Here is a 26,360-nt window from a genome sequence, read left to right on the forward strand (position 1 = left end):
AACCACTGACACATTCACATGGACTAGTGAGGACAATCCAGCTTATTATGAACAAGCTGTGGAATCAGCTAAACTAAACAGTAATTGAAACAATACTATTTCATCTGTTGTTTCTCCTAAGCAAGCTAGGATTTTCAGGCTTAGAATAAACCCTGGCTTTTGATCCAAGCTTGTACTGGAAGCAGGAAGACATGATTCCAGGCTTGCTGTTCTGTGTAAATGCAGTCAGTATGTCATGAGCTAGGAATGGGCAGATATCTTTTTTTTGGTCCATATCACTTTAACATGCTTTTTTCCATAATTCTGTTACAATTTTGCATTAATATGTGGTTTGAAAATACTTTTTGAATACTTTTTAACCCTGAACTTAAATGCCTGTTTTCACACATGTATATTAAAGCATTTAAAGTCCTGAAAACTGCATCAAAACATCTGGATAAATGAAATTTAGTGGATACTTTCTGATCCAAAGATTGGTCCAAAGAGGCATAGTTCATGTTATTTCTGCAAGCCACCTTGTGTCCACGTTTTGGAGAAAAGGTGGGATATAAATAAAGCTAATAATAATATAGGAATTTGCAAAGATCAGATTGCTCTCCTTTAGTTTTCTGCCAAATTTCAGGTGTCTAGGTCAGCAGGAAGGAGGTTAGCTGTTTGGCGATATGTCTTCTTGCCCTAGTTGCTCAAGGAGACACTTACCAGATGTTTCCCTTTCAGACTTAGCTAGTAATTCAGAATGACTTGGACACGATATATGTTCCAAATTTCTCTGTTTTACATAGTCTTAAGGTATCTTTATTATTTGAAAATACATTTGTAAGTCCTGCTTTGAGGTGAAGATATACCAATGTGAAATGTCACACACACACACACACACACACACACACACACTCATACATCCTTTCAGATTTTAAACTTGTCCAGAGTGAATTACTCTGTTGGCAAGTTAGTGAGTCAGCAAGACCAAAACATCTCTGATGTATACAGTGACTTCAAACAAATTTTGACGTTTCCCTTTCATGCTGTTAGCTGCATCACAATGCTGCTATGTGACATAAAGTATTTCAATCCTTACTGTCATTTAATACTCTCTGAACATCTTCTAGCTGCCTTGAACTTTTTCACTTACATATTTAGCTCAAATTGCCACACACACACACTTTCTGGGGGAAAACATCTTAAATCATGGAACTGATATCTTTTAGTCCTGAAAGCTATAAATCTGTCCTCCTCTCCTCTCCCTCCACCTCTTAAATGCAAATACATGCATAGTTCCTGTAAAAATGTTGTGTAGATTATGAATTGTTACAGGAGACACTGGGGGAACTGAGTAGATACAATATTATATTGTTACCTCAGTTATGAATGAAGAGGGATGTGTCAAACTATCGTTACCATTAAATACATGGAAAATGTCTGTTAAAAATACAGTGTACGCACTCAAGCTGTGGGGTGCAAGGGGGGCACGTCCCATTCAAATGAATGGGCGCGTGCGCACCTGTGGCGCCCTGTGTGCTGCCGCGCTGCCGCTCACGAGCCCCATTGTTTCCAATGGGGCTCGAGCATAGGTGGAATTCGCCTTACGTGTCGGGGTCCGGAATGGATCCCCCGCGTAAGGCAAGGGTGGACTGTATACCATTCTTATCTTACATGGGGGTAAGAACTATATTGACTGTAGTCTGCATGTAGCCAGGGTAGTTTGCTGAGAGGAGGAAATCAGTCACAAATAAATTACTCCACCTCCAGAGATTTCCAAGGGGGCTTTACACCTCAAAATAGCCCCAAATTACAATTTCAGAGAAATGGCCAAATATGGCCTATGGGGGACCAAAAAGATTTTTTTAAAATAGGGCAGATTTGGGCATCACGCCTTCTGTAGATGCCCATCCCACCTTACTGCTTTAATCCAATGATCCCCTTCTTGGCATGGTGAAAACATCATGCTTCTAATTCCATCATTCACACATACTGTATGGAATCCTCTTGTACACAAAAAGCAACTAAATCCCATTCCTTACTTTCCATAAGTCAATCTGTCCTTCTAGAGTGGCGGTACTTGGGTTTTGCTGCAGTCTTGTACCCACTTTCCTGGGAGTCATCCTTACTGAACTTACTGAGACTGTCACTTACCTCTGAACAGATATGTAGAGAAATGCATGGTTTATTAATCTACATTCCACCTTTATGCAATACGCTCAAGCCACTTTACCTTGGATCAGAAAAAAAGACAATTATATGCAATAAAAACAATATCAAAATGACATACTGCAATTGTCTAAAGTAATTTTCCCAAGTAGGACAATGAAGGGGCTAGCTACACCTATCTAGGCAAGTTGCTTTATAATATGGAAGAAAGTTCTATATGACTTGAAGGTGCTTGCCTCTAATCAAAAGTGGAACATGCATTGAGCAAAGGATTGGTCTCAGTTGGGGTGGGCATAGGACTCTAATTTTGTGGCTTTTGAAGCCTCCAAGGGTTCCCTAAAGGCCCTCCCTTTTCCTTTTCTTTTATATTTTCAGCATGATTTTCAGGTATTTTTTTGCCCCAAATTGCAGAATGACCTCCAAGTACATGAAAACATATGAAAAACCTATATCCACAAGCACCACAAAACCCAGTACTATCCCCAAATACATCACTTTTCTTCAGTATCACTTCCTGTCACCATTTTGAGAGGTACAGAGAAAAACATAGTTATTAAGTCTTGCTGTGGAGACGGGGAGGTCCTACCGAGAGGGAGTCTCCGGGGAACTTGGTCCATGGCTCAACTTAGAATTATTAAACATAAATGCAATTTAACACAACAACACAAAGATACTTTAAAACAAACAAACCATTACAGAATTATTTAAACTACTAAATTAAAATTAACAAATAATGCTGACTTCCCCTGCCTAACTGATGGATATATACCACTAATTGTTATACTTCCATTATAAATTATATTTATGCTTCCACAATACACAAACTGTTTATTTAAAAAAAAACCCTATAGTTGATCCATATCCCCAATGCAACTGGCAATAAGTAATAATTCCCAATCTTTTTAAAAAATTAATCAAAGATTTCTCTTTGATCAGTATTGTCAATTTGTCCATTTCAGGAAATTCTATTACTTTCATCAGCCAATCTTCTCTTGTGTAGACATAGCAGTAGTCTTCCACCTTCAGGCATATATTATTCTTGCTGCAGTTGTCATATATTGCAATGTCCTTCCATGCTTTTTACTTTTTTGAAGTACAACTCCCACAAATCTACTGGGATTCATTGGCCATGCTTCTTAGGAAAACCTGGGAGTTGTAGTCCAAACAGTAAATTTTCCAAGGTCTGGCATGAACACAGAGCAGGGCATCAACAGTAGAATGGAATTCTCAGAAGGGCTGTATGGCCAGAGACATTATAATATAAAAGAAACAGGTCACTGAACTTAACACAAAGAGATACAAATACAGACCACACTTCTCACCTTTAATATACACTTTAAGCAAACTTTTTCCAGTGTCCTCTTCTTAAGCATCTTTCTGGATCCAATATCTGTAATAAAGGTGTTGCTTCCAAGGCCCCATTCCCATTTACAGATAAATTGGTGTGCTATGCAAATCGATGGATCGATTCGACAGCAAAGCATGGTTCCCACTACATTTGCCCCAGTTGCATTTTCCCCCTCCAAAATAATCCACTTGTGGTTCCCTTTCACAAATGAATCATTTCAAAATGATTTGGTTCCAGCTGACAGAAGGGGAAATTTGAGTCGATTCAGATCCGCATGTGGTTCACACTTAGGCAAATTCAATTTATTGAAAAAGAAGTGGAAAAAAATCAGCATCAAAAAGATGCAGGTTAAATGGGTCTAGCACATGGCCCCACTCTCGGAATCACTTCAGCTATTCAGATTAAGTGGGAACCAGGGTTGTTTGAAGTGGTTCAAACTGATTCGCGATCTGGTTTAAAAGGTAGTGGGAATGAGGCCCAAGACTTTTTAAAAGGAAAGAAGAAAAATACTAAAGCAAAAGAAAATGTGAATCTTGGCTTTTATACAATTGATTGTGGGAACAGAAAAGACTAGATCTAGCTGAATAGTTAATTGACACAGCATCCTGGAGGATTTGTGCATTTCTTTACATGCTTGTATTGAGAACCAGTACAGCAGATAAAAAAGTGAATATTCCCTACCATGCCTAAATTCCATTGCTGACTTTTTAATCTGGAATCACAACAAACATATCACGCTAACTGAGCAGAACAATTTGATCCAGTCTGAGCCAAAGCTGAAGTCAAAGAGCAAAGATTGTTCCCTAGTGGCTGACAGCCTTAGCTAAGTAACCACTGTGGGTGGTGTGATGAAACTGCTATACAGCACCATTTGATCCCACACTCAACAATCCTAGCATTAGCATTCTGACAGACAGTTGTTAACAGGATTTCTGGCAGTGTAATTTTGTAGCCATCTGGCTTTGTTGTAGAAGTTGCATTTCTGAATGGCATGTATCTGAGAAGGAGGAGGGGAAATCTCAGGTGTTGTTTTTCTTTGCTGCTGCTTAATTCTTAAAATGGGAGTCGTCCAAGTGCAGCCTTCTAGATGTTAAAATGTAAATCCCATCAGTCCAAGTCAGCTTAAGCAACAGTGAGAAATGCAGGGTTTGCAGTCTAAAAACATCTAGAAGACCACAGTCTGCCCCATCCCATTTGACTATTAGTTTCAACTAGAATAGACTCTTAAATTAATGATACTTGCATAATTGTTGACTTAATATTTCCTGTACATTCAATGGATCAATGTACCATTATAGCCACATATAGCCACGCCACCACAGCTATGGCACCCTTTCCAGGGTGCAAAAAGGAGCCACTTTTTACGACTCCTTTTCATGCCCTGGAAAGGCCAGATCAGGGCTGAAGCGTGCCGTTGCCACAGCCTCAATCCGGTTGAAGAAGGGGCGGCTGGTGACCACCCATTTAGGGCTGTTTGTACAGCCCCTTAATTCATTAAAAAGAAACTCTTGTGTACCCAACCTTAATTTAAAATAAATGCTATATGCTATTCATGTCAGTGACAGCCTCTTGAGGGCAAGTATTGTTTCACAGTTTCCTGAGCCAAGCTTAGGCTGTTCCATTGTCCCCATTGTTCCAAGGTTATGATGACTGCTTTTGTTGTTGTTTTAAGATCTGTAACATCCTGACTGAATATAACCAGTCAGCATCCTTTCTATTTTTGGTTTCATATATGGTGTAGCCTCAACCTTAATTTCAGACAATATTCCTCAAAGCTTATTCCTGGAACTTGGCTTTTGGAGTCTAAGAATGGTGAGATGATGAGACCTGCAGTCCAGTTACTTCCCCCAGTGGCGTCACTAGGGTTGGTGTCACCCAGTGCCATAACTCATGGTGTCACTCCTGCATTGACCTCCTCCTATACCACACCATACAGAATCTTTAGTAATGTTTTTTGTACTAATGTTATTCATAAATTGGAATTCCCATATATTACTGAAAATAGTCAGTTTATGTTATGGTAATAATCATAACATAAAAGAGCTAGCACAATTTAAATTACACTTTTAAATTACAGTATCATATGCACAGCCTAAATGTATTTACATAAACATAGTGTCATTTTCTTAAAGTGAAAATTTGGTAAAATGTGAAGTTTTTAAAGGATTTTTTTAAAAAAATTAAAAAAATTAATTAACTTTTTTGATTTTTTAAAAAAAAACACTATCAAGAACTTATGGCATCTCATTTTCCCTTCCACTAGGCCTCACCCCACTCACTCCATCTCTTCATTTTAAAGGGATGCAGGTGTAAAGGCAGAATTTTGAGAACCAGTTGTGTCACCCCCCTCTTAGGGTGTCCCCTAGTGGGGTGTGAAGCCCCTGCACACCCCTAGCAATGTCACTGCCTTCCCCAATCCTGCCTGAATAATCAATTTGTTTTTCTTTTTAAGTTGGTAAACAAAATGGTAGGATAATATATGAGGCATACAATTTCAATGACTGATTTGTCATTAATACAGTTAAATCCAATTGTGATCATAGTGGTCAAGTATACAAGTCTCTCTTTGCATCTGACTAAATGCTACTGAACACAGAAGGTGTTCAGTGATTGTTGTTATGTGCCTTCAAGCCTTTTCTGAATTATGGTGACCCCAAAGCAACCCTATCACAGGGTTTTCTAGGGCTGGGAGTGTGTGGCTAATTCAAGGTCAGGGAATCAAACCCTGATCTCCAGAGTCATAATCCCCCGCTGGCTATGCTGACTCTGAACCTGAAATCCGGTTCAGTGAAACTTGATAACAAAGCAACAGACCAATATTTTTCCTTGCTTTAGTCTTATGTTTATTGATTTCTGTTCTGGGTGTTCTGGCCAAGCACAACAAAGTCAGAAATTTCAAGTATTCCTTAAAACCCAGCTACTATGTATGCATGAGATTGACAGCCACATCCATAAGATGAAAGCAGCATTTGTGTTCTCTCATTACTCACTGCCAGACTGTGAGGAAGCTGTTTCTGATCATTGAACTGGTGAATGTAGCTCTAACATCATGTACGCAGTTGACATAGCTGTCACATTTTATAGAACCATTTGTTGACAAGGCCTTCAGCAAAACTGCCCACTTGCTTTCCAGAAAACACAACTATTGCGAAGAAAAAGACTAGCATTCACAGGAATTTAGGATGCTTCCAGACATGTCTTTTAGTGTGCAATTGCCCTGCCTCCAGAATTTTCCTGGATGTTCAGACAAGGGTGTCTTTTGTTGTTGTTGTTGTTTCCTTTCCCTCTTTTTCTACTGCTTTTTTCTGACCACAGAAAATCTGTTATGGACAAAAAAAGACCAATCAGCTGCACAATGTTATGGTAACATTAGGAGCTGTCTATTTGGAAGTATCCCAGTACCTTCTTCAAGGAGCTAGTGGTCTTTAAAAATCACTGCAGAAAGCAAAGATTGCTAGAAATAAACAGCACCACACAGGGAAACATGCAAATTGTTGTGCAGTGTCTTCTGCCTTGCAATATTCTTCTTCTTGTGAGATAACAGACTGCATAATCACATATATGTCTCTCTCAATCAAATCTGACAGTTGTTTAATTATTTCTCAGCACCTGTTGGTTTTCTTGAAGATGATGACTCAAATGAGCTGAACAGATGGAAAAGGAGAGAAGAAAAGGGGAGAAAGATAAATTAAACTTGAGGCAAAAATAATTTTTAAGTAGATGAATATTTAGAAGTATCCCACTCCATTCTACCTAGGGAAGATCAATATATACTTGTAGAGCAGACTTCCCCTAACTGGTAACTTCCAGATATATTGGATCACAATTTCCACCAGTCCCAATGAACACAGCCAATTGTTATGCTGGTGAGAAGTGATGTAAAGGTTGTCCCTTCCATTTGGAAAGCACCAGACTAAGAAGAAGGAATAATAATAATAATAATAATAATAATAATAATAATACAGTCAGCCCTTCTTATACACGGATTTTTTATACACGGATTCAAGCATACACGGTTTGAAAATGTTCAAAAAAAGTATAAATTTACCTTGATTTTCCATTTTTTATAAGGGGCACCATTTGCTATGTCATTATATTTAATGGGACTTGAGCATACACAGATTTTGTTATACACGGGGGATCTTGGAACCAAACCCCAGCGTATAACAAAGGTCCACTATATACCGCTTTTCCGGTGATCAAAGCGGTTTACATCAAAACACAATTACATTCAATTTACAAAATATAAAATCTTCATATATCAATAACACATTATAATACAACCTTAAAATCTATCAGTCCGTAAGGTAAACTTCTATCAGGAATGATATCTACAAGGAATCAGACGGGTATGCTAGCCTAAATAAATATGTCTTCAAAGCCTTCTTAAAGGCATCCAAAGTAGGGCAGACCCGGATTTCGTCAGGGAGATTGTTCCAGAGGGTCGGTGCTGTTGTCGCAAATGATCTTTTGTGAGTTGTTGTCAATCTCACTCTCGGGCACTCTAACAGATGTTTCCCTGTTGTTCTGAGAGTGCAGGGCGGGTTATGTGGGAGGAGGCACTCCTTCAAGTAGCTCGGGCCCAAGCCATATAGGGCTTTATAGGTAATAACCAACACTTTGTATTGAGCCCGGAAGCTAATGGGCAGCCAGTGAAGAGATTTTAATACTGGTGTTATGTGGTCTGCCCTAGATGTTCCAGCGACCAACCTGGCTGCAGCATTTTGGACTAACTGAAGCTTCCGAACTTGGTACAAAGGTAGCCCCATGTAGAGCGCATTACAGAAATCTAACCGAGAGGTTACCAGTGCATGTACTACTGTTTCATGGCTCTTTTGGTCCAAACAGGGACGCAGCTGGCGTATCAGCCGAAGCTGGTAGCAAGCACTCTTGGCCATTGCATCCACCTGTGATGACAATTGTAAGGATGAATCCAAGAGTACTCCCAGACTGCGAACTTTGTCCTTTAGGGGAAGCGTAACCCCGCCCAGGACTGAATGACAAATTTCCCTGTCTGGACTTGGGGTACCTATCACAAGTACCTCTGTTTTCTCTGGATTCAGCCTGAGTTTGTTTTCCCTCATCCAGCCCATTACTGACCCTAGGCAGGCATCCAGAGGAGAGATGCCTTCCTTAGTCACTGTATCAGTCGGAGACATGGAGAGATAGATCTGGGTGTCATCAGCGTACTGATAACACCGAGCTCCATGCTTCCGGATGATCTCTCCCAGAGGCTTCATGTAAATGTTAAACAGCATGGGGGACAGAATGGCGCCCTGAGGGACACCCGATGTAAGCTCTCTTTTACAAGAGCAACTGTCCCCCAGCCTCACCATCTGGAACCTCCCCGAGAGATAGGTCCAAGAGCACTAACAGGGTTACGCTACCCCTGTCAGTGGCCAGACGGAGATCACCGACTAAGGTGACCATAGCAGTCTCAACTCCGTATCCTGCCCTGAAGCCAGTTTGAAATGGGTCCAGATAATCGGTTTCCTCCAAGACAGCCTGGAGTTGAAAGGCAACCGCCCTCTCAATCACCTTGCCCAAAAATGGTAGCAAAGAAACCGGTCTATAATTGTTTCTCAACAGGGGATCAAGGGAGGGTTTTTTCAAAATTGGTTTTACTATAGCCTGCTTTAAGGCAGTTGGGAATATACCCTCCTGAAGAGATGCATTGAGAATAAGATGTAACGATGTTTTCATTGCATCTCCTCCCAGGACAGTCAACCAAGAGGGGCAAGGGTCGAGAGAGCACGTTGTTCTCCTTACACTTCCAAGGAGCTTGTCCACGTCATCGGTACTTACAAACGCAAAGCGATCCAGAACAACCTTGTTTCCAGAGTCACTTTCAGTAAACAAATTGAATCCATGAAACAGACACATGTCGAAAAATATCTGACCTTACATTTTTAAGGATTTGTAACAGATTTTGCAGAAGAATGAAACTAAACTTGTGCTTCAGGATTTTAACTGCTTGAATGTTATCAGGCTAGTAGGTATGGAATGGTTGTTTATTTGTTGTATTTATATTTTAGCTTTGCTTCAAGAAGTCAAGACAGTGCATGTGCTTCTCCACTGCCTCTTCCATATGATCTTTATAACAACCCATGTAGGATACCCATTCTGGGATATAATTCAACAACTAAATAAAGACACGCTTAAAAATAGGCCAAAGTGGGACCAGATTTAGCTTTCTATGGAAAGCTATTCTGTAATTTTGGTTCAACAAACCAAAAAAACCTTCTGTCTTGTCTTTGTCAGCCATGGAGGAATCACATGAAGTACCGTAAGAAAATACATTTTAACAGTTTTCATTGCTTTCACAGGTGCTGGCCTTGATGGAGTCGAAGAAATTAAACGACATCCCTTTTTCTCTACTATTGACTGGAATGTAAGTAATTCCCTAAAGACATTTGTTGTATGTTATATCCTTTTGGATATAACACTTTATGGGAGTCTTTGAGTGCACAGGTAATAGTGGGGTTTTAAAGAAGAGGTAACATAGCAGTAGATAGTCTATTGGTCTTCTGTCATTTTCAGAAGATGAAACAACATAAGTTCTGAACTGAAGTTGAATCTTTGTGCCCTCTAATGATGCTTCTAGCTACTAAAAAGGAAGCTATCTCTTGTAGCTAGGGAGAGGATTAGAGGAATAAAGTTAGGACAACTCTGCTTTGTTCCGTTCACAATTGTTACAGAGAAAGTCAGCAATGAGCTTAATTTTATGCCTTGACAATGTGCTTCCCAGGTTTTCGTACACCTTTAGTAGCATTCAACATGCATCAGTACTGCAGGACCATGGTATGAATACTGATTCATTTTATTCATAAAAAGAAAAAATCCCCTGGATTTGCTGCTGGGTCCCAAAGTATTCATACTAGAGATGTAAACCTCTGATTATTTCTTTCGTGTGTGTGTGTGTGTGTGTGTATTCCACCTTACATTATCTCAGGGCAATATACAAATTAAATTGATATAAACAGAATTAAACAATTTAAAACAGTAATATATTGTATAGGAGCCCTGGTGGCGCAGTGGTTAAATGCCTGTACTGCAGCCATTTACTCAAAACCACAAGGTTACGAGTTCAAGACCAGCAAAAGGGCCCAAGCTTGACTCAGGCTTGCATCCTTCCGAGGTCGCTAAAATGAGTACCCAGATTGTTGGGGGCAAATTAGCTTACTTGCTAATTAGCTTACTTGCTGTTCACCGCTATGATCTTTGGAATAGCGGTATATCAATAAAACAAATTATTATTATTATTATTATTATTATTATTATTGAGACTAAAAACATGCATTGAGAGGCTAGAGATACACTGTCAGTATGCTAACATATCCAAATGTGTGTCTGAGAGAGGAAGGGAAGAACACAGAATCAGAAGAATACAATACAGTATAAACATGGCATGCATATTGATAGTATCGCTGTAAACTCTACCAGTGCCCAACAGTTAAGGACTGTGCCAGTAGCAACACCTAAATCTTGCATGGACATGGACAGAGTTGAACTCAACACACAAGAAGCACAGCAAGTGAGGTAGCTGTGCAGATATACTAGTTTATGGTGTTGTCTCTTTAAACCAGCAAGTAACATGTTTAGGGGATCCCTGGTTTGATCCCATCTCCCTGTTGTAACTCCCTCCAATCACAACTCTGAAAGAAAGGGCAATAACAATAAGCAAAGGAACTTGGTGCTGAGCTGTGCTTGTCTCCATATTACTCCTTAGATTTTGTGAACAGCTCACGTCTTCAGACTTATCTTCATCATTCCAGAGTACATACAGACCAGGGAAAACACACAGGCTGAACATTCATAGGTGAGACATAGAGAACTAGGTCCTTTGACCCTTTAAGAAAGGTAACTGCAGCTATCTCTGAACTCAAAAGCTATAAGGAGAAAATGATTTTTGCCCAGTTATGCTGCCTGAGAAATATATTCAGCAAAGACATCAATCTAAATTAAAAATAGACATGAGTTATGTGTTCTTATTAACATAGAAATGGAAAAGTGATTCATAGGTCCCAAGTTTCAGCTTTTTTTGGCTTCTACTGACAGTATCACTTTGTCAGTGCAATAGTTCAGAGATGATATTTTAGAAGATAATTCATCCTTATATCTGTTTTTTGGAGTGGATGTGGGGAGTAGCAAGTACAGTATATAGTTCAAGGAAATTATTATTATTAACCTTTATTTATGAAGCGCTGTAAATTTACACAGCGCTGTACATACAATCTTTTTAGTTAGACGGTTCCCCACCCTCGGGCTTACAATCTAAAAAGATATGACACAGAAGGAGAAGAGAGTGGTGGAGGGAAAGGGTAAGAGGTCCAGCAGTTCCTCTCTACCTCCAAGGCCTGGACCAAGACAGATGGACTGGAGGGAGGGCTTGGGTTCTTAATGAATGGTTAATCATTTTCCAGGGAAAATACATACTCTCAAGTAGGATAATGCATATACAGTACATAGCAATACAGGAAATGGTTTGATAAACAGACAACAAAAGAACACCAAATAGCAAGTGACAATTATGCAATGCCTGGGAAGGCTACTCTGAACAGGATGGTTTTCAACTCCGTTTTGAAGCTGGTTAAAGAAGTGATGGCTCTTGCTTGTGGGGGAAGAAGGTTTCAGGAGTGGGGGGCAGCAAGTGAAAAGGGGCGAATCATTCCTTCATTACTATGTTCAGCAGTTTCAGGTTGTTGTGCGTCACTGGCTGGAGCCCTGTCTTTCTATTTCTGGAAGATCTCTGTAGATAACTCATTCCTTTACTGACCTATGCAGACTTCAAAAAGGCTGCAAAATTATTATCCTTTGCAGACATTCAGTAAAGGTAGAAATCAATAAAATAAGGAGAAAGAGAATAAAATGGTTCATTGCTGTTTCTATTCTCTCTCTCTCCCCTTCTCCTCCTCCAGTGTACAGATTGGAATGTGTGCACAGGCACATGGTTCTGACTTCATGAGTGATAATGTTGTAGAAATTTAAGGTACAGATTGCATGGTCAGAGTTTTATTTTCCCAAGGCCATATACATGTAGCTCTCAGTGATTGAGTTCCAATCAATGCAAGGACCGTACCACTTTCCCACCCACCAAGGTTCAAGAAGGATATAAACCACCTTGCTTAACTGTTGCATTACTGAGCTTGTTGACCAATCAGTAACCCAATTATTGTTTTTGTCATTGTTTTATAGAAACTGTACAGGAAAGAAATCAAACCCCCTTTTAAACCTGCAGTAGGACGGCCAGAGGACACTTTTCATTTTGACCCTGAATTCACATCACGGACACCAACAGGTATTCATCAAGGAAATAAATAAATCAATAAGGAAAAGGGAGAAAGTGATAGATTCAGCATTATTTTTTGATTCAAAACCCAACAGTCTTCCAGGAACATAATGCAAAGAAAGCATAAGAACATAAGATGAGCCCTGCTGGATAAGACAAAAAGCCTGTTCTTACCTATGAGCTGAATTCAGTTTTGGAAAGGTCTCAGAGTGTCATTGCATTTCGGCAAGACTGGCAGGGCAAGATGTGATTCTTACCATATTTTCCACCACACTTACAGAACACAATTCCATGCCTGTTTGCTCAAGAGAAAGTCCAATTCAATGGCTTCCAGATGTACAAGGCACGGCAGTTCTGTGCACTCCCTTCTGTACTCAGTAGTAAGCCCCTGTACAACAGCTTCCTGAGTTCAATTCAGATTTGTTCCATGCTGCTATTCCCAGCCTTCAAAACAACAACTTTCTAGGCTGCAAACCAGCCTTCTAGTTCCATGCAACACCTTCCTGGACTGAAGACTGAAAGTTTCACATAACATGATCTTACTGTCCTCTATATTAAGAGTTGCCCATCCAGGAAGTACAGAAACAGCTTTATAGCCAAACAAAAATGAAACAGAAAAGGGTATTTGTTATCATACTGAAATGAACGTCATGGTACTTATGTGAGAGTTGCTTCTTGCCAGCATTGACCAGGATATGTGCTGTAGGCTAGATATGCACAGTAGCTACTAGGCTTTACTGAAGGAAATGTTGTACTCTCTGGGTGGACACTTTGGCATCTTCTGTTGCCTGTTCCTTGAGTCCTGTCTCATCACCTCTGCAGATTCCCCTGGTGTTCCTCCCAGTGCCAATGCTCATAATCTCTTCAGAGGGTTTAGCTTTGTTGCATCCAGTTTGGTGCAGGAACCTGCACAGCAAGAGCCACACAAGATGACAGTTCATCCAATTGTCCAGGTAAGTGTGGTGAACCTGGGTATATTATTGTTTATGCTCACCTGGCTTCTCCAAACAGCGAGACACACTTGAAGCCTTTGGACAGGTTTGGTTTCTTTTGAAAGTCATTAGAGCTTACAGCATATTAGAATATTTGAATTTGTTTACAAATGTATATATGCAGACACAGCTTAAATATTCCTATGGACAACCCATATCTGATTCCCAAAGCTACACAGAACTCTCCAAGATGCTTCTTTTGAGTTTGCAACTGCCCTAGACACACCTAAACACTCTAGCTTTCCTGAAATGCATGCAGTCATCTAGACTACATCATCCAGAACTGTGAGGAGAAATTTTTCCCTTTTCTGATCAGTTTTTCCTATTCAGAACATTCCAGAGTTCATGCCAGAGTTCTTGGCATCTCCAGGCATGGTTGGAAAAGCATACATGGAGTTTGCTTTATGCGGGGGAGTCTGGAACGGATCCCCACATAAAGCAAGGGCACACTGTATTTAGTTACAAGACGTCCACCCTGAGTTCAGTAATGTTAATCTTAACAAAATCTGCAAATGATTGTAGGCTTAATTGGACCGAAGTAACAAAACATCTGATTAATAAAACTATATAAGGAGTCATCTTTCATTCCAGAGAGTCTTCTGATGGACACTGCCATGAGGCCTGCCTTCTTATTGCCGTTATTTTGTTTTCCTCTGTAGCAGTTACATGGGAACAATATTCACTTTACAGATGGATACGAAATCAAGGAGGATATTGGTGTTGGCTCATATTCTGTATGCAAGAGGTGTGTACATAAGTCTACAGAAGCAGAGTTTGCAGTAAAGGTATGAAATCTCCGTGTCTTATCATCTGGTGGTAACCTGACAAGCTCGGTTGGTGCAGGATTTTAGTGGTTTGATGCAGAAAAAAATTGGTTTGATCAAGAAAAATATTCAGGGTGCAAGAAGTATGAAGATACCTATTTTAAACAACCAAGCATGTACACATTTTGAGCTTATACAGTACTTTATTCCTCAAAGAAACTTTATCTGATGACTATTAGTAGGATCATCAGCAAGCCAAGAAATAATGATTCTATAGTAGTTTGCAAAGGGGAGTCACCATCATGTGGTGATTTGAGAGCTGGACTGCCACTCTGGAAATCAAAGTTCAATTCCCCACTCGGCCATGGAAGCCCACTGGGTGACTTTGGATCAGTCACACACTCTCAGCCCCAGCAAACCCTGTGATAGACTCACCTTAAGGCCACCATAAATCGGAAACAATTTGAAGGCACAAGTATTGCAAGACATAGCCATGTTAGTCTGTGTCAGCATACAAAAGTATATTGTACCATCTTTGAGAATGACTACAAGAAAGAAGTTTGTAACATAAGCTTTCATAGCCTCAGTATACTGCATGAGATGAACTAGACTGAGTCTAGAAAAACCTATGTCACAAAATTGATTCCCACAGGTATAGATAAGCAAACTTCAAACAGGTAAATGCTGGTTTTTTGTGGTCACTGTGAATCATTGCATTTCTTTCATTCATGAGTTTGTATTATTATTTTAATGGGTCTTGTGTTTCTACCTTATTTTGTTAGTATAAAGTAGCAATTTGCCGAACATGAAAAGGCTCTTTTGAAATATATTGTGGAAATGTGAAGTCCAATGCTTTCATGGCTGGCATCCATAGATTTTTATGGGTTTTTTAGGCTATGTGGCTGTGTTCTGGGGATAAATTCTTCCAGAACACATCCACATAGCCTGAAAAACCCACAAAAACTATATTGTGAAAAGCCACATTAATTGGTGTTGGGTTGCATGCTGTCTTTCCTATATATTTCACGTGACTAGTATTATTAAGGTGTAAAATGTAAATCTGCCAGTGAAGAATCTTACTGTGGAACAAGCTTCTTAAACAAAATTAATATTTCTGAATTTTACACAGAATTGTTCCCAATTGTGAAGATTCTTCTCAGTCTAGGATTCTTCTCAACAGTGTTCCTCAGCAATTGAAAATGTTTTTTTCAACCATTTTTGAATATTTTAAAATATTCTTTCAATCCCTAGTACAAAGTACCATTTCCCTTATCATACACAGCTTTTGAAAGTCCCCTTTGTTTCATAAGCTATGTTTGCCATAAGGCAAGAGGAAAATGGTGGGGGACATCTATGGCAATATGGAAGTTGTAGCATACATTCGCAGAGAGTACAGTCCGTCCTCGCCTTACGCGGGGGATCCGTTCCGGATCCCTCCGCGTAAGGTGAATTCCGCCTATGCTCGAGCCCCATTGGAAACAATGGGGCTCGTGCACGGCGGCGCGGGCGCACGCGGGGCGCAACAGGCGCGCGCGCCCATTCAATTGAATGGGACGCGCCTCCCCTTCCGCCCTGCGCACGCCCCACGGCTTGAGCGCGTATGCTCAAGGCCGCGTATGGCGCGCCCGCGTATGGCGCGGGTGCGCTGTACCAGGTTGGGGAAAGCTGTTATTTAGATACAAACTCAAAAGAGGCATGAAATACCATTGGTATGGCGTCTACATTTAATATTTTTTGACTTCTGGTTAGCTGATCATTCAGTGTTCAGCTTTTGTTTTGTTTTGTTTTGCTTTTTGAGTTTACATTGATTAGTAAAGCTTTGCAACTGTAGAAATATGTAGATGATCTCACATTAATCAAATAAAACTTTGGCCTGTTACAGACTGCCAAAATAAAGCTGCTTCGGGTCTCTTTGGAGGTATGCTATTTAAATTATGCATGGGTCCTAAGAGTCCGGAGGTCCGCCAAAGCCACACTCCATTCCTAAGCACTGGAGTGCAGCTTTGGTGCAGCTTCCGGATTCTTAGGATGCATGCATCATTTAAACAGCATACCTCCAAAGAGACCCGAAGCAGCATTATTTTGGCAGTCTGTAACAGGCCTTGGGTGTATTTTGACTTAAGGCTATCCATCTTTGGCTTTGTTGTGTGGTTTATCTGTCATCAGAATCTGAACAGTGCATGCAGAGTAGGGCATTAAAACTGCATGATGAAGAGCAACAAAAATAGTTAATTAATAAGAAACAGAAACAGCAAGTATTTGGAATATATATTTTAAAAAAGCATCAGTTTAATGCTAGTAAACTATTATGTTGAGAAACTTGGCATTGCTTGGTAATGGTTGTTGAGATAGCTTTTTCAGTGTGTACAGGTACAACAGTTGCTATTCTTCTTTCTAAGTATTATTTGCCTTATGCTTCATTACAGGAAGCTAATCAGGTTGAAATTTATAATGAAGCAAAGAAAATTCTGAGTTGTTTTTTAAAGCAGGCTCTCTAGCAAAATATTATAGTGCAGCATCACCTTCTTTTCCGGGTCCTTTCACACTACAGAGTTATAGCCCTTTGAGTCCTATTTAACTGCTGTGGTTCCATCCTGTGGTATCTTGGGTTTTTAGTTTAGGGAGAGGTATTAAGCATTCTCAGCCAGAGAACTCTAGTGCTGCAACCAACTACAAGATCAACAATTCCATACATGCAGCCATGGCAGTTAAAGTGGAATCATAGCACTAAAGTTGTGTGGTGTGAAAGGGTCCTTTGTAAGTAAAGAACATCTTCAACATTAGGAGCAGAAGCGGAAAACTGAGAATTGTAAAATTTAAGATCATCGAATCATAGAGTTGGAAGATAAAGAATGAATGAAAGCAAGCCTTCTCCACCAAAAGAGCTCCTCGACGTTTCTTCTTTGTTATCCTTTACCCTATACCACCACATGATTCTTGATTGAGAGAATGGTTTGGGCACTTGGACTCCATCTAGTCTGTTTCATATATGCAGACAATGGGTTGTAGTCTGTATGGATTCTCTCTTACAGCTGCCTGGTACTAGTTTACCCTGTCTCTTTTTAAAAGAATCATAGAGTTAGAAGAGACTACAATGACAATCCCGCCCAATCCCATGCCATGCAGGAAATCACAATCAAAGCATCCCTGACAGATGGTCATCCAGCCTCTGTTTAAAAGATCTCCAAAGAAGGAGACTCCATCACACTCCGAGGGAGTGTGTTCCACTGTCAAACAGCTCTTACTGTCAGGAGGTTCCTCTTAATGTTTAGGTGGAATCTCTTTTCTTGTAGCTTGTTCCATGTTCTAGCCTCTGGAGCAGCAGAAAACGTAGTCTTTTTTAGAGCTAGAAGCCAGTCTTCCTCTTCACCATCCTCAACTGTTCCTTCATGTCTCTTGCCATGCATGAGAGTATTTTGTTGTCAGTTTCCCATGAATGGAGAGTGGCATAAGTTACATGTGTAGCTCAAAACAGAGAAACAAATGTTACCATCTGCTACCACACTTTTCTGTGAGCACATTCTTATTTCTTCCCTCCTCACTGAATTTGAATCCATCTGTCACTTCATGTTCTGAATTGCTTTCACCACTAGTGAGCAACAGCCATTGTTCAGCATCTGAAATACTGAATATGTTACCAGCATGCAGGGCTTTTTTGAAAGTAATGAGAAATCATTTTATATTATTTTTTTTTTTTGTGGGTTTTTCGGGCTTTGGTTCAGTTTGCGGGTGACCAGGACATCCAAGAATCTGAACAACATCCACCTGAACATCCAATTCACAATGGAAAAGGAAAAGAAAGGAACATTGCCATTCTTGAACGACCTGGTCATCTGCAAAATGAATCAACGTTTGGGCAACACAGTATACAGAAAACCTACACACAAAGACCGATACCAACAAAAGAACTCCAACCATCACCCAGAACAAAAAAAAGCACAGTAAAAACATTGGTAGACTGGGCAAAAAGGATCTATGAACCCCATCTCTTGGAAGATGAATTGAAGTAACTAGACTGGATTCTACAGGCCAATGATTACTCCAGCTCAGACATCAGAATGTCTGCCAGACCCAGAAAAATCCATAGGAGTAAAGATAAACAACCACCCAAAGGGAAAGTATTTTTACAACGCATCAAAGGAGTCACAGACAGCATAGGGAAAGTAGTGTGGAAACATAACCTCCAAATGATTTACAAACCAGCTTAAGAAAATCCAGCAAATGCTGTGCTCAGTGAAGGATAGAAGAGGCCATCTCACAGATGCAAGAGTTTACTGCATACCATGCAGCTGTGGACAAGTCTACATAGGGACCAGCAAACACAGGATTTCAACACAGTTTGAACACTGGCAAACTGGGTCAGCCAATAAAATCAGCAGTAGCACAACATGTTATAAACCACCCTGGCCATAAAATGCTATTTGAAAACACTGAAATTCTTGACCATGCCAACAACTATCAGGTCAGGATGCACAGGGAAGCCATTGAAATCCACAAACACCTGGACAGTTTCAACAGGAAAGAAGAAACCCTTAAAGCTGGGCTGCCAGTCCTGATAAACAGCAAAATCAAGACCCAGCAAATTGCAAATGAAAACCACCCAAGATCAGTGGTTTTCCCAGCAGACAATGGATCACTAATTAAATAGACACAAATCCTGGTCGCATATCTTCCGACCCTGAGGCATTGCCATTCAACAACCGACCAACACAGTAATTAACATGTACATCACTTCCTCTCAACCAGGGTTCACACAGTGTGTGCTGCCATAGAAGAGGGTGGGGTATATGTGTGTGTGTGTGTGTGTGTGTATGTATGTATACACACACACACACACGCACACATATACATATATACCCCACCCTCTTCTATGGCAGCATTCTCTGAAAATGCCAGCCACAGATGCTGGCAAAACATCAGGAATAAACTCTTCCAGAAGATGGCCACATAGCCTAAAAAAACCAACAAAAACTATGGATGATGGCTGTAAAAGCCTTCAACTTCACATTTTATATTAGTTTGGGGGAGGGGGATTCTTTCTTTCTTTCTTTCTTTCTTTCTTTCTTTTCTTAGTCTACAGAAATGTCAGCATGGCCAGTGGAGCTGAAGTAGCTGATTCCTAGTGTCTGTTTGCATAGCTTACAAAGGACCAGCATGGGATTGTTATGTCCTGCAAGCAGTGCCTCTGGGTATTAGTGTACTTCCACGCCTGGGCAATACAATGGAAATGACATCTTGGTGGTTGTTATGCCTTCAAGACACGTCCAACTTATGACAACCCCTCTCACAGGATTTTCTTGACAAGATTTACTCAGAGGGAGTTACTGTTGCCTTCCTCTAAGGCTGAGAGAGTGTGACCAGCCCAAGGTCATCCAGTGGGTTTCAGTGGCTGATCCAGGAACTGAACCTGAGTTTCCTGGAGTCCTACCTAGTGCAATGCTCAAACCATTCCAACAGGGGTGGGCAACTTTGAGAGACCTTAGAAGGCCATACACACCACATGCTTCACCCAAAAGCAAACTATTTTTGTTCCCAAATACCCTCTAACACCTTTGGGGGCGGTAGTCTCACCATGTTTTGCCCCACATCATTTTAGTCTGAAGAGAGGGTTCTGAACAACAGGAAATGACCAGACATTACTTCCTGTTCACTTTATTTATTTGTTTATGAGAGCTTTATTTTGACCATTTCTCAACTACAGGAAGCTGGCTCAAAGCCCACCCCACACATTGGATAAAATAATTATATGTGTTAAAGGAAGGAGGAGAGATGTTTATTATTACAAGTTTATGAGAAGGAAAATGCCCTTGAAAAAAGAACTGTGTTTCTAAAATACACTGGAATACACTAAAAGAATCAGGCACTTTGAGAAATATTACTCTCTGGAGGATCTCCAAATAAGTGGCCTGAACCTTTGTAACATAACATGAATAGTACAGAAATGTAAAAGCAACTGCTGGAAGTCAACAAGTTAAGCAAAAAGGGGCTTCTAAGAGAAGGGGCATCTATCAAAGCAAAACATGGATTCTGTCTAATTCTAGAATATCTTCAAATGTTCTCACCCTTGAGAAAGTGTGTCTTAACACCCCATCAAGCTGTCAACCCCCACGAGATTTTTTGCCCCTATGCAAGAGTGAAATGACAGTGTTTTTCTTGTCAACAGTAAAAATAGCAAAAGAGAAAATTGCATTTTACATGAAAATGACGTTTTTTGTGAAAAACATTTTGTATATTGTGTGTAAAATATAATGTTTTCTACAAAGCTCTTACTTTTTTAATTGGAATTTTAAAACGTAATTACAAAGAAAGTCAGAGAAAGAGAGAGAGAGAATCTATATGTTACAACATGATATCATTATGTAGATTATTATAAATTAGCTATATTTTTAAAAATAATTCCTTGAAGCTGATACTTATAAAATATACATTCATACATAGCTAAATCAGTAAAGATTTTCTGACCACTGAATTATAAACGTTTTTCTTTCCATCCCAGGAGTACACTGGTGCCTCGGGTTACGAAATTAATTCGTTCCGCCATTCCTTTCGTAACCCGAAAATTTCGTAACCCGAAAAATAATCCGTTAGCACTGGAAAGCCTATAGCTGCACTTTGCAGCATTTGAATTTCGCGCCGAAATGAATTTCGTAACCCGAAAAATATTTCGTAACCCGAAACAGTTTTTGCCAATCCAACTTTTTCGTATCCCGGAAATTTCGTAACCCAATCATTTCGTATCCCGAGGCACCAGTGTATAAGGCTTTTATCCACTATAAAAGAATGCAACATCCAAACATACTAATCATCAGTTCAATTCCACATTGCAGGGACAAAAAAGACCTCATAATATTTTCATATTAAGTCCTGAAATGCAAAAAGTGATTGAAAATGTGTACAAATTCTCATTATTTTGCCTTGTGGGGAGAAAACATTCATATTTTTCACTGTCATATGTGAGGATGAAATAAATGAATCTGAGAGCCTATTGGGTTCCTCCACTGATGAAACTATACAGGTAGAACCAAAGACAGCAGTGGCAAGCATGGCAAGATGTGAAAGGCCACAGGCACAATAGCAAAAAAAAAAAAAGGAAAGACAATAAAATCGGCAATTGTGGCCACAGGAGGAGGAGACTGCCAGTTCTTTTATTTCAAAATGCTTGGTTTCTGGATGGGGGCATGGAGGTCCTTGGAACTAAAGGCACTTTGGGAGTAGTGTTTTAGACAATTGCATATACAACCAGACAGGCTGTTGTCTAAGCAACTCCTCCCAGCATAGCCCTTGAAGCCATCACCACTGCTGCCGGCTCTTGCCCTCCCTATATAGGCAGTCTAATTTAGCCATTAGAAATGTAATTGATAGTAAACAGGCCAAGAGGAGGAGAAAGTGCTAGTTCCAGCTTCTTCCTTGTCACACTTCTCAAATGGATTCTCTAATGAATCAGAACAAGTGAGTGTCCACTACATCTGATGTCTCTATGCATTGAGTATCCAGATTTTGGACCTCTCTTCACATGCTCACTGTCAGTTACATTTTTAATGCCTAAGGAGGGGTTTAGTTTCTTCGACTCAACTTTTTGAACTACTGTACATGCTCATTTCATTCCAATTTTGTATGAGTTTGGAGAGAGATTTACATGAAAATTAGCATCCCTCCTCATATGCACTTCTTCCATTATATGCATTTGTGAATGCATTTCTCACAACATATACAGTTTAGTGTATATTTCTCTTAATATGTGCATTTTGTGCACACTTTCCCTGAATGTAAACATTTTGTGACCAAAGACCTGCATCAAACCATTTGAAGAACTGCAGAGAGGGACAGACAACTTTTTTTTATTCACATGGAATCAAAACAGATGTGCAAAAGAGGTCAGCACTGAAATGCAAATCAAGCATATTTATCTCCTGTTCCTGTTATTTGTACCTTAAAGAGACATATTTACACACAGAAGGAAGAATGTTGCATTTGTCTGTTAATTTTCCTTTCTTGCAAATGGTGTACTCCCTTGAACAGTGTCACAGATGGAAGGCCCACAAATTCTATGATCTTATCAATTCTTGGCCCACCTGTTACATTACTCATAGAAAGAGATCACTCATATTAGCTGAACAAATTATTTATAATTGTTTGTTTTAGTGGTTGAATTTGATTCAAAAGAATCAGAGATCCTTCCCAGTCCTGTTAATCCAACAACTCAGATCTACTGTTATACAAATGATGTACAGTGGACCCTCGGTATCTGCTGGGATTTAGTTCCAGGACCCTCTGTAGATACCAAATCTGTGGATGTTCAAGTCCCATTAAATGGCATAGTAAAATTGTGTCCCTTATATAAAATGGCAAAATGAAGGTTCACTTTTTGAAATTTAAACATTTTTGAATCCATGGATACAGACTGTGTGGATACAGAGAGCCGACTGTATTTCTTAAACTCTTCAGTCTGTACTTTTTATATCATCATTTCATGTTTCCCAGCAACTGTGGGAAATGATCATTGTTCCTTTATCAGGTGACAAGGAAAAGGAAATTGACCTGAGCTGGCAATAATATTTTGTTTTCAGTTCTTGGTCTCACTCCTGAAATATCTGGAATAATATTAAGGAAAGTGCTTTTGTGCATGTGCCAGAACTTGTTCTCCTACCACTGAGTACCCACAGTCGACTTCCCCTCACACACAGACACTTCCATTCTAGGATTATAGCAGGCAAGGACCTCCAACTCAAGAAGTATGGCTTCAGCCTGGTTTGAGTTTGCCTTCCCTGTTTGGAGAATTTCTGTACCTGCTGTGGGACATTCTGACAGATCTTAGAATAAGAAAAGAGGCCATTTAGCCTCTCTTCATAAAAGTGATTTTTATTACATTGCATGAGATCCTAGTTGAATTAAATTGGTCCACCTGGTGGGTAGGTTAATGACAGAGTTCATGTACAAATACTATTGCTTGCTAAACAGCAGTATCTTGCTGCAGTAAACAGCACATTAATGTACTGTACTGTAAAGTACAGTACATTAGCAACATTCATTTATGTTGTGAATACTGAGTCAATAAATAGCTTGAATAACTAAGAATCTATTATTTGTGTATTATTTCTTTGATTTATATGCTGCCTTTCTCCTGGTTTGGGATGCAAGGTGGCTTACAAAACTAAAATAAGCAACAAAACAAAACCACAAAATAAACATAAACAAACAAAAAGCCCTGGTAATAAAAAGTTAAATTACGATTAAACAAATTGCAACTTTAAACGACCTTCAATTTTAAAATGTAACAATGAAGTTAAAAATGTAGCACACGTGTCCCATAAAAAGGCTACCTGCAACCAATTAATCATTAAATGCCTGTTTCAATACAAAGGTCTTTACCCATCAGCAAAGGAGAATAGAAAGGGGGCCAGCCTAGCCTCACGTAGAAGGGAATTCCACAGTCTGAGAGCAGTCAGTGAGAAGGCTTTCTCCTATGTCCTTACCTGATGGGCCTGTGATGGTCACAGAACCAAGAGAAAAGCCTCCCATGAAGATCTTAAGACTCTGGCAGGTTTACATAGGGAGATACAGTTTTTCAGATAGTCTGGACCTAGGCTGTACAGGGATTTATAGATCATACCCAGCACTTTGAATAGTGTCTGGGAAAGATACAATATCCAGTAAAACTGTCTAAAAAACCAATTATAGGCTCCCTGTAACTGGCCCCAGTAAGTGTTCTGGCCCCAGCCTTTTTGCCCACTGAAATTTCCAAACAGTTTCCAAAGGCAGCCCCAAATAGAGTGTATTATAGTAGTACAGACAGAATGCAATCAAAGCATATGTCACTGTAGCCAGATCTCACTTCTCAAGGAAAAGGGGAAGCTGACACATTAGTCTTAACAAAATGTATTGCTTGCAAAAGTCATGGCCCACTTTTATTGAAAACTGTGCCACTTTAAAAAAAAAGAAGAAGAAGAATCCCTTTCTTTCTTTCTTTCTTTCTTTCTTTCTAAAAGAACTGTTAGCAATTTTATGGAAGATTCAGCCATGGGGTGGATGAATCACTTAAACTAATCAAATCTAATAGTGCAAAAAAGTCCCTTCAAGACATTTACAATACCTCTCCTTCAAGACATGTTAAAAGAATTATGCCATATTCCTGTAATCATTCAGTTCAAGTGACATCTAGGGTGGAGATGAGAATCACAAAATGAAGCCAAATTGAGACTTAAAGAAGACTTATTTTTAGAAGACACATTACAGTGGAAACTCACCTATTTCCCAAAAGCAAAGATGGCCAATATTCTCATTCAGTACTGCCTTCATTTTGGAGATAAATTAATTTACAGATTAAACTGTCAATTTAGAATTCCTGCATTACGTGGCTGTTAACACTTTTTTCCTCCTGGTAAGTCATATTTGTCCCACTGTTATTAATGAATCTGCTCTATCTTTCAGTGTTACTCAAAAAGGAAATGATTAATAGAAATGGCTAGTTGATTTGTCCTCTCTCATGTGTCTAACTATAGGTGATATCTTTTGTCATGGTGGCGTTCAGTGGCATGTTACTATCCCAACATGCATACCAGAAACATTGGTCGAGATAGAACTCTGTTGGGTGTTTTTTTTTTCTTAATTGCTGTTTATTAGGCATTTCTCTTAAACATTTCATTGCTCAGCAACTGCCTGATACATCTCACCTGTGCCTTTGAAGCTTGTGGGTTTAGGCTGAATTTCCATTTGGATTCTATCAGCCCATAGCTTCCTACTTACTGGTTTTATTTGTGTGTGTTTTTCCTGCTAGATAATTGATAAGATCAAACGAGACCCCTCTGAAGAAATTGAGATTCTTCTAAGATATGGACAGCACCCAAACATCATAACTCTCAAAGATGTAAGTGGTCTCCCATCTGTGCATGTATCCCAATTACCAAACTAATCTACAGGAAAGTAAGAGATATTTGTTATGGAAAATAGTAAAAAACAACAACACTGCAGTTACCTTTCATGAATCTTTGTCGCTTTTTTATAGTTGACTTAATTGTATTCCAAAGTGGTTTGGGAATCATAAATTACTAAATTACTCTAAACTATCTACCTCCCTTCAGGCAAGGCACCCTTCTCCATGGGCATTCAGTGGCTGTAGAGGATGGGGGAAGGATGAGGGGAAGTCAGGCATCAGCTGTCTCTGTACAGAAGGAAAAAGGTATCCTCTTGGACTTCCCAGGGGTCTTTAAATATAATCCATCAGTAGCCTACTAATATCCTGCAGGGCTAAAGTACAATGGGCCCTTGTTATCCACTGGGGTTTGGTTCCAGGTAACAAAATCTGTGGATGCTCAAGTCTTATTAAATAATATGGCATAGCAAAATGGTGTCCCTTATGGCAAAATCAAGGTTTGCTATTTGGAATTTATACTTTTTTAAAAAATATTTTCAAGCCATGGATGCTTGAATCTGTGGATAAAACATTCATGGATAAGGATGACCGATTGTACTAGGTTTCTAAGATGTCTAAAGAGGAAACAATTGACTTCATCAATGGAAAGCACATAAGAAACCACATATTGTGGAGATGGCCTCTGTCGTATGCTAGAATAATACACTGTCTCACAAATCCCCTCAGAGCATGTGGGGACCTATGAATCAGTCACCTGTGGGTTTCTCTTCACATATAGGTCTATGATGATGGAAAATATGTGTACCTTGTGATGGAGCTCATGCGAGGAGGAGAACTCCTAGACCGAATTCTTCGACAGAAATGCTTCTCAGAACGAGAGGCTAGTGCTGTCCTTTGCACTATTACCAAGACAGTAGACTATTTACATTCCCAGGGAGTAAGTGTCATTTTC

At 39.7% G+C, this 26,360-nt stretch overlaps 1 protein-coding gene across 5 annotated transcripts in view; it reads left to right on the forward strand.

Moving 5' to 3' along the window:
* RPS6KA2 (ribosomal protein S6 kinase A2) overlaps positions 1 to 26,360 on the forward strand; it is a 264,581-nt gene that overhangs the window by 224,184 nt on the left and 14,037 nt on the right. For all 5 annotated transcript variants that reach the window (XM_089530038.1, XM_089530037.1, XM_089530035.1 and 2 more), the window contains 6 exons: positions 9,820 to 9,884; positions 12,689 to 12,791; positions 13,605 to 13,735; positions 14,434 to 14,559; positions 25,313 to 25,402; positions 26,187 to 26,345. In XM_089530038.1, coding sequence (XP_089386164.1) covers positions 9,820 to 9,884; positions 12,689 to 12,791; positions 13,605 to 13,735; positions 14,434 to 14,559; positions 25,313 to 25,402; positions 26,187 to 26,345 — 674 coding nt within the window. The remainder of the gene's footprint in view (positions 1 to 9,819; positions 9,885 to 12,688; positions 12,792 to 13,604; positions 13,736 to 14,433; positions 14,560 to 25,312; positions 25,403 to 26,186; positions 26,346 to 26,360) is intronic.

Source organism: Sceloporus occidentalis, unplaced genomic scaffold (genome assembly GCF_023333645.1).
Source record: "Sceloporus occidentalis isolate IW3139 unplaced genomic scaffold, rSceOcc1.0.p SCAF_6, whole genome shotgun sequence".
NCBI classification, from domain to species: Eukaryota; Metazoa; Chordata; class Lepidosauria; order Squamata; family Phrynosomatidae; genus Sceloporus; species Sceloporus occidentalis.